Source organism: Pituophis catenifer, unplaced genomic scaffold (genome assembly GCF_029215685.1).
Source record: "Pituophis catenifer annectens isolate HBS135680 unplaced genomic scaffold, rPitCat1.0.hap2 SCAF_1, whole genome shotgun sequence".
Lineage (NCBI taxonomy): Eukaryota > Metazoa > Chordata > Lepidosauria > Squamata > Colubridae > Pituophis > Pituophis catenifer.
The window spans coordinates 113,243,576-113,258,024 of NW_027256881.1; the positions used below are offsets into that span (position 1 = coordinate 113,243,576).

Genomic DNA, 14,449 nt, shown 5'->3' on the forward strand with positions numbered 1-14,449 from the left:
GGAAAAAGGAAATGCAATACTGGAAACTATCCTTTGCTGCACAGCATTGTGGAGAGCTGTACATCTTTTTCTTTTTTCTAAGTAATGATCTCACTTTGACTTTTCTATTCCACTGAAGGAGGAATTGTATCCACATCCTTTATAATTCTGGAATAAGCAGGTAATTTTCCAGTGGTTTGCTCCACTTGTCTATGTTACTATGACAACAGGAAACTCCAGAGCAAGTTTGCACTTACACTCTTCAAAGGGAAAAAAAGATCTATGTTGGGAATGATACAGTGATAATATAAGTTGATGTTGAGGGGGGGAAATGCAAGTTTCCAGCTATTTGAGAATACTGCCAGCAAGGCACAAACACAAAGTTATTATTCTCATCTGGTTCCTAATTCTCAGAATCAGGTACCTAAGACAGGGTCTTCCTGAATGTAAAAAGTTATTTTGGTTATTATTTCAGGCAAGCAAACCCATGTTCATGAATTTATCTAATGTCCTTCTACAGCTTTTGTGTGTTATCACAATACTGTGTGGCAATTAAATTCAACAGTTAAGATGTATAAATAGTGTATCTTCATTAAATACCTTCTCTATTAAATTTAGCGACATTCTCTTAATTGTTTATAATATTACAATCAAAAATGTTCTATTCATTGGTGCCCACAGCATTGCTATTTTAAATTGTCAAGTAATAACACAAACTTTTTTTTTTGCATTTGCTTTAATGTAAGTATTACTGAGAATGAATAAAATTCTACAACCATCCCTGGATGTCCCATTTTTTGTATCCCAAACCTTTGTATCCAATTAGTTTTCTCAAAAATAAGATCTAAGAATTCCCCTTTTAGATAAGGAGAGCTCCATTTTAAATTAACGGGACTACACACATTTTAAAGTTATTGCTAATCTTTTTTGCACTCAACCTCTCCTAACTTGAAAATACACAGCAACTTTTCCCCCCCTTAATTTTCTATTATATTTTTGTGTATACATCCTATTTGACTGTAATGTTTTTTCCATCTGAAGCAAACTTAAGTTTCTTAAAACGTGTCTTTGTTTCTCTCAAGTCAAAGAGTATTAATGTGTTTAACTATTACCATTTTCTATCAGTGATAAGGGTGAGATACTGTGGGGACCATTTTTGCCCTTTTCTTTCTTTTTCTCTTCCCCCTTGTATCTCACACTCCCTTTCCTTTTCCCTCCCTTAATTTCCCATTTTCTTTTCTTCTTTGTATTTTATATATTTTTTAAAAAAATGATATTGTGGGGATCATTTTGTTACACTCATTGCTAGTTGAGGAGAGAGGTTCCTAAATTTTTTGCTGTCACACCACCCTTTAGTGCAGGGGTGGGCAATTAATTTTCCCAAGGACCTGAGAAACTGGGACAGTTGTGGAGGGCCGAACAAATAGCCTGAAATTAATTCTGCTGTCGGGGTCCATGTACTGAGGGACGAGGGATCGTGGCCTCATTTTAACCCAGCAGCTGCTGTTCTGCCACAGATGCAGAAAAAAATTTCTCTCACCAGCTGACTGAACAGCACATTCAGCTTCTTCTCCTGCCCCCTGCGGCATGCTTATTTACATTTTATCTTACTTCCATTTGACCTCATGCGGGCCAGACAGGGATATCCAAAATGCCAGATGTGGCCCAAGGGCCATAAAATTCCCCGATCTGCTGTAGTGTAAACTTAATGGCCACAACTCCTCTAGAAATCCAAACTCCAAAATGAATACAAATGAAAAATGAAAACAATACACTGAACTTTTGAGAAAGCTGAATTTATTATAACAATGCAGCTAAAAGGTGCTTCACACTTTCTCTGGATTCTGTTTGCACCTCCCAAAGGTGCAGCAACAACGGTTAAAAAATACAATTGGACTTTGATAACCTATATATGAAGCCAATTCTTTATTTTGTAATTTGTTCAACACCCTTAATCTTGTAAGAGCCTTTTCATATTAATAGATTTTCTCTGACAATAGAAAAGAGACCAAATATTTTAGTATAATCTGAAAAAACTTTCAATTTTCTTCCTTTTTCAGTCAAGGAAGCTACAGCAACTTGAAACATATCCCAGGTTTCTCCCTCCAGAGAGGAGGGGAACAATCTGGAGGAAGTGGGATCTCAAGGGGAAGGAAGAACCTTGATATGGAATTCAGTAAAAACTGGTTCCCTTTGACAAATACAACTATAGATTCATATTGTGGTTACAGGCATACATTTGCCCATTTTACTGTTGCTAAGTTTTATTCCTAGATATTTCCAATTTTTTAATTATAGCGTTAGAATCGGTATTTTATTGACCCTGTTATACATTTTTCCATACTTTGATACAAAACAATCTTAAATATATTTCAGAAAAGAAGGCCAATGTCGTCAAGATGTTAAATTAGAAATAAGATATTGTAGGTTCATGTCTAATTTCAGTCATTTGCAGAGTGGTGGTTGTGGAAAAGTCAAAGAGGGAAACATTGTACACATTGCCTTAAGCTCCTAGAAAAAAGGAAGATATAAATCTAACAAACAAACAATAATAGTGTTTCCTGATCAATATTTCCAGAGCGAACTATTTTAAAATAAATTCTTCAACTTTTCTCCAGAAGACTGACTTTGAAGACTACCTAGCTTCAGAAAGCCATCCTTCCAGAATATGGGATGTCAAGCAATTCTTAATCTCCTAAAGTCAATACAGAAGACTGAAATTTTACAAATATTTCTTTTTGATTAATATTTCCTTGCTTTATTAGTCTTATACAAAAAGTAATTCATTATATAAAATTTATGTATTGTGAGTAAGAACACAAAGCTAACATTTGTAACACTAGAGCTTCATATTAATAGGATTATATTGTAATCAATCTTTTTCCTGAGTTAACCACTTTATATGTACTTTTCTAATATATTGCCAGTAAGGAGTTTTACAGTAACAAAATTTTAACTTAAGAAAAGGTATCTGGTGCGTATCAGTGCAAAGGAATGCTACTAAACCTTACTCGTTGGAGGTTAGAGTTCATTCTGCTCAATGCATATAAAATGAGCTAATTTATCTAAAATATTTCAGTTCACATTGTAGCAAAGATAAATATAATTACAAATAAGCAGAATATAAAATTATTTCTTGACCGAGAATACAGAATTCAAGTACTTATATTAAAATGAACATTATTCATGCATAATATTTTCTTGCTGAACTTCGAATGAAAGTAATAAATATGATGATGAAATACATGTACAGGAGTTCCGATACTCTCTTTTTGTTATGTGGTAAAACAATGTACGTCATTACCCGAATGTCCAAGGGTTTGCAAAAACCTGAAACAAAATGTATTAAATGGAAAATTAACCCCAATCTAGTTTGTGTGAAAAAAGTAATGTAAAAGTCTGTTTTTATTTCCTTACAAGCTGTAAGATTATTAAAAGTATACTCTGGCAGGCATGCCAATTCTTAAGGTATGGAATGAAGAAGAGAAAATTCATTTATCACATTTACTATACTAATTTTGTTTAAAGTTTTTATTTGACCTGTTTCACAATTGAAAACTAAATCAAAGTTCAACAGGAACTATAAATGTAGTTCTTTTAAAAACACAGTCTATGACTAGAACTCTATTCTGAGTCATATATTAATTTAGTGGTGCCAAATGTTATTGAAAATTGCTTCAAAATAGATCCAGTGATTATTAGCCTTAATTACTGATTCATACTGATAAATGTAAATATAAATCAATCTGGCCAGTCAAACTAAGGGTTTTATGTGGCAAAAGATGACTTGCCCAATGAGCCATGGCTTAAACAACAACAATTAACAAAAGTCATATGTTCATATGTACTCTGGTATGGAGGTTATATACTTACAAAACCTGAGTTAAAATACCCATAAAATGGAATTGAACCCACAATGATTCAAACAGGAGCTTAAGCAATTTGTCCATTTATTTAATGTACTCTTCCCTACTTATGCTCAAAACATTTCACATAAAGCATGAGAGTGAATGTTTCAAGTGTTTAAAATATGCAATGTATAAAATATGCAGTTGAACAGTATTTATATCCTGTTCCCATTTCACTTACTGTATTCCTTGTTCCATAAATGGCAATGGGCCACAAATGCATATAAGTATTTTAGACTCATGTTTACTTCTTTTCATAAATTCAGAAAGTAGAGAGAGGGAGATTTTTCCTTGTTTGCCTGGCCATTCTTTCTTTGGCTCTGAGAGAACAAACTGAATGTCAAACCTGAGAAACAGTAATTAAAGACACCAATGTTTAAAATGCACATTTCAAATGCTTAGAAATCCATATACTAATTCATGCAGAACAAAAAGGTAGTTCTCCGTTAGCAACTGCCTTGCATGGTGACCATCAGCAATTAAGATGGCAATGAAGGTCCTCATATTTAGGACCTTCACAGGTCCATAAAGCCAAAGAAATCCTGAAGTAAGACCATAAGCACTTAGAGCAACTTTGTTTAATGACCAAGTTGCCAGTCCCAATTGTGGTTGCTAAATGAGGACTATCTGTACTTCCAGTAAAGTGAATCAGCATACTTATCTTGGATAGTTCTGCTTTATATTCTACACTACTGGCACAATAATGCAACAAGTTGGATCCAGAGTTGACCTTCTATCGGCCTAAGGGGCTGAGATCACTACTAAAAGGCAAATAATTTTTCTCTTCACACTGCTACATTGCTCTAGACTAGAGTCTGTAATCTGAAGTAGATTTTAGGGACATCAAAAAGACCAATGCATCCTATTCTCTGCCTTGTCCCAAAGATGCTTTTTCAAGAGAAAAAGAAGCTTCTTGTATGAGAAGCGAAACGCCTTCAAAGAAAAACAAGGAAGTTCAGTTGCCTCTTGAAAAAGCACCTTTGGGACAACCATGACCTGGATGACTGAGAATCTCCGTAGACATTTATTCTCTTCCTTGAGCCAATCAGAGTGAATGACTGGTCACAAAAAGTCTGGATGCCCATTGAAAAGTTGATTATTAAAATAATGTGCTAGGACAGCCATTTATTTGAAATACTAATCATTTTCAAATATTCTAGCAGTCTACTTTTAGAACATACTATGGAAGTGATGAACTTTGCTCTCAAGTAACAGGTTCTGTTAAATTTAATATAAACATTCAGTTCTTAGAACCTGTTACTTTTGCATACCTGAGAAGGTAATCATCCACTCTTATTAGCCTTATCTTCACCCAACATTGGCAATTCACTTATTTATCTCAGTGTATATATAGACAATCCCAGAATACCATAGCTATTAGCTAGCATATGTGTTGTATTGTATCTATGCTTATATACGTATCAGCATATATACAATAACCTTGTGGCGAGATGGGCGGCAAACAAATTTAATAAATGAATAAAAATACTGTATGTTAGAGATATCAAAAAGACATAGAATGTGGTCACAAAGTTCAGGAACAATAAAAATAATTACGATTGTGACTCCATTTGCTAAAGGGCAGGGCATGGAACAATAAATTTTGATAGTAGAACAAAATGCCAAGAGAGGCAGAATCCTTCCTTCCCTGTCCAAGGTGGATGGCCATTTGACATGAATGCTTTAATTGGCTTTCTGAATGGGGCAGGAGCTCAGATTTGGAAGCCTAAGTGATCCCCTTCCAACTCCATTGATTCTTCCCCAAAAGAAGTCCCTGCTTCAATGTTGGGCTTTTGTATCACATTCTTCTATTGTGAACAGCAGACAGGGCTTCAATGTATCAGGATTAAAAAAAAAAATACAAAGTCATTGTATACAACAGTTTCTGGAAACTATTAATTACCTCGTGTCCTTAAGGGCTAACTGCTCCAGCTGACTTTTCCAAAGTATATCATCTTCTGTTTTGTTGAAGAACATCATTTTTACTGCCCTTAAGAGGATATTTCAATATTTAATGTTCAGCTTTTAAAAACAAACAGTATTCTTTGAAAAACACAACCCCGAGCACCTTAGTAAGAATTCCCAGAATGCCTTTAGCTAATCCACTTATTCAACTCTAGAAGGAGGTCTCTGAAACACACAAAAAATAGTAAGATGTGATGGTTCCAGCTTTCTGTTTGCCCCTTCTTAGCTCATAGCCCTTCTGCCCAGGGGTGAAATCTAAAATTTTTTGCTACCGGTTCTGTGGGCGTGGCTTAATTAATGGGCGTGGCTTGGTGGTAAGGTGACTGGGAGGGTGTGGCTTGTTGGTCAGGTGGGCGTGGCCAAGTCAATGTCACTTCTTTGCCCTTTTTTAACCTACAAATCACAACACAACACAACTGGCTCACCCGCAATATAAAAGCAGCTGTGCTAGACCCAAAATGGCCCCTGCAACAAGCAGGAACCTCACACAGCCACAAAAAGCCCAAAAAACCAACTTTCACACTTTACACACACAAAATTCCACATACAACTTTGTGAGATTTTGTGTGTTTGTGTAGTTAGAGTGAAACACTACAGAAACACTCTAAATCTCAGAAAGCTGCACAAATATTATTTTATTTTATTTTTATTTTTATATAAAAGCAGCTAAACTTAAAACTTCCTAAACTTTAAATGGCTAGGTCTAAAGAAACGAACAACTAAAAAACCCTCAAATTAACTATTTTTTTAAAGCTCCCAAAGGGGAAAAAAACTTACCCAATAGAACAGGGGTCTCCAACCTTAGCAACTTTAAGACTTGTAGACTTCAACTCCCAGAATTCCTCAGCCAGCTTTGATTTGCTGGCTGAGGAATTCTGGGAGTTGAAGTCCACAGTTGCTTGCTGATGCAATCGATTGCAGGGATTACAGCAAGGCGTTGCGACCAGCAGCTAAAGTAAGCAAGCTGAGGGGGGGGAGGGGGAGGGATATTTGCTACCAATTAGCAGATCGTCAAAGCCATTTAAAAGGAAAAAAGTTTTTTTCTTTTACATGGCTCTGACGATCCAAGCTGAGTTGCCTGATTAGCTGGGATCGTCAGAGCTTGGTTCCTCAGAGCCATTTTAACGAAAAAAAGGCTCTGATGATCACGTGGCTCAGCTGGGCATGGGGGGGGCGGGGGCAGGGATTTTTGCTACCAGTTCTCTGAACTGCCCGCCATCGCTATCTACTTGCCCGAGCCGGTCCAAACCGGGAGCATTTCACCCCTGCTTCTGCCCATTTGAACAATACCGCACCCTGTATAAATGGTACTTTGGGAAAACAACTGAATCCCTTATAAACTTACTGAGAAAAAAGGGGCCCCCATCTATACACTGGGACAATCCTTCCCATCCCACTTTGTTCTCTTTCTTGAAGGGAAGCCTTTTCTAGGCTATTCTAGCCTTTTAAAAATAGAAGTAGACTATCATTTTTCATTATTCCTCCAATATTATTAAATATAGGAAGCCCATATTTAAGAAAGCAGGGGCCAGGTTTAGTCCAGAGTTATAAGGAGTCAACAAAGGCAATGAAATTAGACGAAAGTCATTTCATGTTTTTATTTCAGCAATTTGATTGCCTTAAAGAACAGGAATCTCATGGCATCTGGGCCAAGGGCTAACAAGCTTTCATGACGTTTATGATGTGATTTTCAGCTATGCCAGGAAAGTTGCTGTACTAACCAAACAACATTAGAGATGGCATAGATACAAAAATAATTTCTCTAGACTACATTTACTGTGTCACTAAGGGGGAGGGAGGGAGGGAGGGAGGGAAGGAAGGAAGGAAGGAAGGAAGGAAGGAAGGAAGGAAGGAAGGAAGGAAGGAAGGAAGGAAGGAAGGAAGGGCATTTTACCCAGATGCCCTCAAGGGGGCACTACTGGATAAAGTATTAGATTTCCAAGAAAAAGTATGTGAAAGCCAATGTGATCAGCACAAGATTTATTAAAGGGAAATATTTAGTAATAATAATAGTAACAGAGTTGGAAGGGACCTTGGAGGTCATCTAATCCAATTCCCTGCTCACAAAGGAGACCTGTACCAGGGTTTTGAACTGCTGACCTTTCTGATCGACAAGCTCAGTGTCTTAGCCACTGAGCCACCTAGTCAGACCATACAGGCAATTCTCCCTGTGATAGACAACAGGAAGGTATGTTGACTTCTGCCAAGGCACATCCATGCCAAGGGACTGGTTTGTTGAGTTTTATAGCCATAAAACAAGTTGCGTGAGAAGTTGACACTTTATTAGCAAAATGCCTCGCCTGTTAACATTTCAGTGGCTCTGGCATTACCCGTATGTGCATTCCCAGATACAATCTGTGTCATGCTGTGTGGCTCACTATTTATTGCCTGCAGTGGTTAAACATGGTGCTAGCTTGGTTCAGGCATACAAATCGTAAAATAAAAACATAATAGGTTGTAATAGTCTGAAGCTACACTTCGCATTCCGTGTAAAGGATGTTGTCTTTACAAGGAATTTAAAAGATCTTGTTGATGGAATGGGGGAGGCAGCTAATGCTGTTGTAATGATATGTGGCAATGACCTTGGGAAAGAGGAGGAAGAGCAACAGATCAAACAACTGGCATGTACCGTGTTTCCCCGAAAATAAGACCCTGTCTTTTATTTTTTTGAACCCTGAACTAAGCGCTTGGCCTTATTTTCAGGGCTCCTCTTGCTGTCTTACTTGATTTCCAGCTCTGTCTCCCTAACCCTAACCAGAGGAAATGGCGGGGACCAGCTGCCCATGCAGTTTAATATTTTCAGGGAGGGTTTATTTTCGGGGGAGGGCTTATTTTTGGGGGAGGGCTTATTTTCAGGGAAACATGGTAAAAGTATATGCTGGCAATCATTATTACGAAGTTGGTCACTCATCAGTATAGTTTATTTGAAGCAATAAAAAGAAAAGGCTTTGAATGCCCCAAATGAACAGGAAACTTTTTTATGGTAGGTCTTAGAACAGAAAGATACCTGAGGGTAGCACTATTACTCAAAGCATAATTGAGCAGTTTAACCATTGGTGTGAATCCGGTGCCTCCTGCCAATAAAACCAAATCTTCTACATCTTCCAGTTGTGATTTTTTAAAAATACCTTCAGGATTACTCAAAGAAATATAGTCTCCTGTTAAAAAATGCAATAGGACAAATATAGTACTATAAATGTTCAAGGATTAGAAAATCATAATAATTCTATTCCCTGTGATAGATACAAGTTAGCATCATCGCAGGTATTCTACAGAAAATAATGCAAATGAAATTGGGCAATTTGCAGTCTACAAAATACTATTCTTTTAAAAAATGTATAATATATTTTGAAAATATTTTAAAAATGAAAAAGAAAAAAATAATAGATTTTTAAGATGCTCGGAGAGAGGAAGAAAAATGTGTGTCTTACCTATTTGCAAAGTGTCAAGCACCGGTGTGAAAAGTCCTCTAGGATAAATTTTAATCATAAAAAATATTTGTGCCTTATAATTGGAAGAGGGGATTTTGAATGGTGATACCAAGTAAGATAATACTGGTGTGTAAGGCTTGACTATCTCTGTACCTAAAGAAAGACAGTGCAAAAGAAAAATCCATAATAATAATCATCAACCTGTTTTGAGTATCATTTGTCTCTAGTCTTCTAGTCGATGTTATTACTTTTGGCCAAGGAGTGTCAGTAGTGGGGCCCCATAGGAGACCCATTTATGCCATGCCAAAGATCAACACCAAGTATGTAAAATATATATATTAAATGTGTCAAAATCACAGGATTGCAGAAAATACCTTATAATACTGCATTATCATCAAATAGATGAGCAAATAACCCCTGCTGTATGATATAATGTATAAGATATATGTTTTTCCCTTAGTAAAAGAATTAACTACTTTTGCATTCCTTGAAAATCAGAATTAGGACCAATAAATTCTTGAAGTGAGGTAAGATTTTCACTCCCATTACCTGTAATTGTTTGTTTGAGGTAAAGATGGTGTCCCACTGGCACTTGGAGATGAGTTCCTGGTGGTAACTCTACACAGAACAGTCTAGTATCATGACTGACATTTGTCTTTGACAGCAGCTTGCATTTCCTGTAATACAAATCTTAGAAACACAGAAACTGAGGAATTAACTGAATTCACTTTGCTCAGTGTTTCATTAACACTGTTAAATGTTCATGCTTCAAATACATTTAAAATCTTTGTTCTGTTCAGGAAATTCAGAAAGAAATTTCTCAGTGACCTGAACTCTCTTTACAGAAACAGAATGAAAATTCTAAATCTAAGTCACTGAAATTCTGTGCCTCTTACAAAGTGTTGTATTTTGCTCACCCAAAGTTTTCAAATATTACATTAATATTTTAATCTCAAAATATTAACATTTATATTTACTGGCATATTAATAATGCCAATATATTCAAATTCTTGAGATATAGATTCAAAGTACATTTCTAGCCAAAAAGTCTGGTCCACATATTCAAGTCTTACAGTGTAAAACAAATCAATTATGATGCAAAGGTACATCATTACAAACTGATGCTATGCCAGCATAGCAGATAACAACCACTTTTTCTCCGAGTGGCAAACAAAACTGTCACAGTGAGACACACAATGGTCTAATCCTCATTTATGTTGTTTTTTTTCATCCAGCCTCTCTTGAAAATTTATTCGGAAATATGTGTATCAAGCTACTGATAATCAATCAATGCTTCGATAAAAGCAAGGGTGAACAGAAGATAGACAGAAACTCAAGCACAATCAGGGGACTATCACTATTCGTTTTGTTTTAGAGGCACTTCCTTATATCCTCAGAGTTTAGAACATTCGTCAATATCAAAGACACTCTCTCTTCCCTAACTCTATCATTCTGCTTCTGGCCAAAGCAAAATCACAAATTTGACAGACATCCTGCTTTATTAATGGGACCTGTTATTATCTAAACTGCCTACAGTTGCTCGGAGGCACTGATGTTCTGAGCTACACAGTTGTACACAGCTATGTACAAATCCACCAAAGAGCATCTCCCAAAACTGTAATATCCTTGTCGGTATTGATTCTGTAGACAGAGGCTAGGTCAAAACCAAATATGGAAGGAGTTCAGGGGATGATCTTAATTGTAGTTAAGATGTAGTAATAGAACCTGAAAAGCCTGCCCAAGGCTTATTCTGTCCCATATAATATTAAACACACTTAAGATGGGGTTGTTTTGAGTTTTTTTCCCATGGCCTCCTCTTTCTCAGGACTGTGTAATCTTTTCTGCGTGTCCCTCCTTAATGGCTTGCCCCAGCTTTCCTGAAGGTCAGCTCAGTGGTGGGTTGCTACCAGTTCACCCTGAATCGGGCGAACCGGTAGGTGGGATGCTCTGCCAACCCACCCAGACCTTCTACGCATGTGCAGAAGTGTTGCACACGCGCATGAGCGAACTGGTAGCAAACTAAATTGAAACCCACTACTAGGTCAGCTGTATATTCCTTCAGATGTATAGAATGGGAACAGGAATTTCTGTTATACCCTAAAATTAAGAGGAGGTGTGTAGAAACGAACTTTTGAGTAGAACAATAAAATGTATTACCTCTATCTGTACATTTGACAAAAGAATTATGGCTCTTTAGAGGCTGCCCAAGTTTTTTCCAGGACAAATTTTCTTTCTTCTTCAAGACAAATTCCACTTTTCCCACTTTTTCAGAAATCTGTACTAAAAATATACATAGTATTGTTCTATAGCAATACACCTGCAACATTTTGCACAGGTAATGTAATTTTACAAATCGCTATCCATCAGATGCTGCTGGAGGGCAATTTCATTCAGTTTCTTAAAACAGAACATACAGGTAGCCCTCAACTTATGACCACAAATGAGTCCAACATTTCTGTTGTTAAGTGAGACATTTGTTAAGTGAGTTTTGCCCCATTTTTCAACCTTTCTTGCTACAGTTGTTAAGTGAATCAGTGCAGTTGTTAAATTAGTAACACCGTTGTTAAGTGAACCTGGATTTCCCCATTGACTTTGCTTGTCAGAAGGTCATAAAAGGTTATCAATCACATGATCCCAATATACTAAAAAGGTCACAAATGCGAGTCAGTTGCCAACTGTCTGAATTTTGTTCACCTGACCATGGGGATGCTGCAACGGTCATAAGAATGAAACATGCTCATAAGTTACTTTTTTCAGTGATGTTGTAACTTTGAATGGTGACTAAGTGAACTGTTGTAAGCCAAGAGCTACCTGTATTACTGAATTAAACTTTTTTTATACATACATAAACTTCCAAAACATTTGTATGCCACAGTCTGAAAGCACATTTTTACAGTTAAGCAGTGTTTGGATTAGATCCCCTTGCATGGGAATATATACAACAATAAAATAGAATATAAAGCCAGAATTTTAGAGGCAGGGAGATGTGCACACCTTTGAATCAGTTTTGTTTCCTGGTGATTACCTGGACTAATCCCTGCAAAGTTTTTCAGAAGTGGTTTGCCTTTGTCTCCTTCTTACAACCGAGAATGACTGACAGAGGGTCATCCAGTTGGTTTATCTTAGGTTAAATTTTGTTATTGTGGGGTCCTTGGTGGTCTCTGAGCTTGACTGTTTTCTTGCAGACTTTTCATTACCAAACTAGATAATATCATCAATGCCTGATGATGTTGTAATTCTTGTGTATTCTGGCACTACTTTTTGTGATCTTTTAAACTAAAGAAGAAAGATTGAAAAAAACCCTTCTGATTTGATTCTAGCACTAGTGTCAGCCCTGGAGGCCATCTTTTCTTTGGAACTTCAGGGCTGCCACATTTAGTGCCTGGGAAAACGGGAAGGGGGGTTTGCAAGGAGTTGGTGAAGATATATAGCCATAATAACATTCTTTTCTCTGAGAGTCAAGGACGTTCAGCCTGCACCTGGGTAGGAGTGACTGGGGGCTGTCTCCAGTTTGGATGGTGGATTGATTGGATCATGTGATGGACATGTGGGTGCAGGGGATGGGCCTTTGACTTTCTTTTGGGTGGGGAAAACCCGGGAACTTTCAGATTCGGGTTTTCCCAGATATGCCAATATGACATCTCTAATAAAATGGATCTTTGAGGAATTGCTAGCCTCGGAGTCTTCTTTAGTTGGCGGTGTTACTTGGAACTCTTGACAACTAGTTTTGGAATGTGGAACTGTTGTACAATTATATTTACTCCAATATAATATAACTTGTAAGAATAATGAAATTTCTTTGTGCTTTAACATTTTGCAAATTCCTTATTTAGTTTTATGCTTTGAAAGCTTTCAATAAATTATTTGGTCCTGCTTTCCTTCTATTGTTTCTTTCTCTTTTCACTCCCTAATTGGTTTTTAAAAAATTAAAAATACCAGAAAAAAATCAAAATGAAATATTCCTATTCCATCAACTCCTGAGTATGTTAATAAGATAAAGCAAAAAAAAAAAAAAATCAAGTTTGAACCACAAAATAATGGAGTTACTTACCTATCATATCTTCATAAACTTCATAACTCAGTTCTGAAACAATCCATATAATTTGGTTAAATAAAGTCTTTAATTTACATAAGATTATTAGTTATAAAGTCTGTTAAGTACTAAGGTAAAAAGAAAATGTGAAACTGCTTAAACATGGATCATGGTGTAATTCAATTTATGAAAGTCTGTACAATGAAAAGTTACACAACGAGCTATTTGGCACAATTCCACTACTACATGAATGAGCCTTAGATTTGTGGAGTTTTCCTCTCTTTCCATGGTATGTAATAGTTCCAAAACTGTTTTTGCATATAAAACAGGCTTGCACTAACCTGGAAAAAACAAATTTGGAACAACCACTCATGTGTAATAAAGAGCTTTGATAAAATATATGTAAACTAGAAGAAGTGAGCATAACTGGAACTCTAATTTTCCTGGGAAAAGGAATGGATAACCCAGTGGTAGATCAGATATGCTGTATTCCTAGTTAAATCCATGGTTTCTTAAAGATGGACTTGGAAACACTTGAACATAAAATTCAGAGAATTGCTGCTTCTTACAGAAGACATTTCTGACCTACTTCGAACAATACATCTTAGTATTTTGATGCTTCCTAGATTTCTATTCATTAAATGTGCCTAATGCAAAAAACACAGACATGCATTTTCCATTTGCTCCCAGTTACTGAAATTCAGTACTGAGGAATCTGAAATTTTGTCATAATCTCACTTTTCATGTGGTTTAGGTGCTTTTTAAACATCTTGCTCAAGAGCAGGAACAAGTGCAAAGAAAAAAAGCTCCAAGAATAAACACTTTTTCTTCTATCACATGGTGTAGCACATTTTACATCATTGGATCCTAGTCTTATGATATATGGTAAATGCAGCATTCACCATATACAAAAGCTGACAAATGCACATAATATTGGCATCAGCTGAACTTGTGTTATGTTAATGCAGTCTAATCAATTTATTTATTGATAAAGTGTGAACTAAATATGCCAATCATGAGCTTACCAACATGTATAAGGTACGAGAAGTCTTTCACAATTATTTCTCCTCTTAATGTACGTTCTTGAACATCTGCTATCACCAATTCAGAATTCATATCCTTTCAGAGGGAAG

The 14,449-nt window shown here is 36.5% G+C and overlaps 1 protein-coding gene across 1 annotated transcript in view; it reads right to left on the reverse strand.

Annotated features, from left to right (window-relative positions):
- Nucleotides 1–1,820: 1,820 nt before the first annotated feature.
- CYB5R4 (cytochrome b5 reductase 4) overlaps nucleotides 1,821–14,449 on the reverse strand; it is a 33,492-nt gene continuing 20,863 nt past the window's right edge. The window contains exons 8-16 of the mRNA XM_070954242.1: nucleotides 14,342–14,435; nucleotides 13,335–13,367; nucleotides 11,441–11,563; nucleotides 9,833–9,973; nucleotides 9,284–9,436; nucleotides 8,860–9,010; nucleotides 5,791–5,877; nucleotides 4,069–4,233; nucleotides 1,821–3,309 (exon numbers count right to left, since the gene is read on the reverse strand). Of these exons, the coding sequence (XP_070810343.1) occupies nucleotides 3,255–3,309; nucleotides 4,069–4,233; nucleotides 5,791–5,877; nucleotides 8,860–9,010; nucleotides 9,284–9,436; nucleotides 9,833–9,973; nucleotides 11,441–11,563; nucleotides 13,335–13,367; nucleotides 14,342–14,435 (1,002 nt within the window). The 3' untranslated portion in view covers nucleotides 1,821–3,254. The remainder of the gene's footprint in view (nucleotides 3,310–4,068; nucleotides 4,234–5,790; nucleotides 5,878–8,859; nucleotides 9,011–9,283; nucleotides 9,437–9,832; nucleotides 9,974–11,440; nucleotides 11,564–13,334; nucleotides 13,368–14,341; nucleotides 14,436–14,449) is intronic.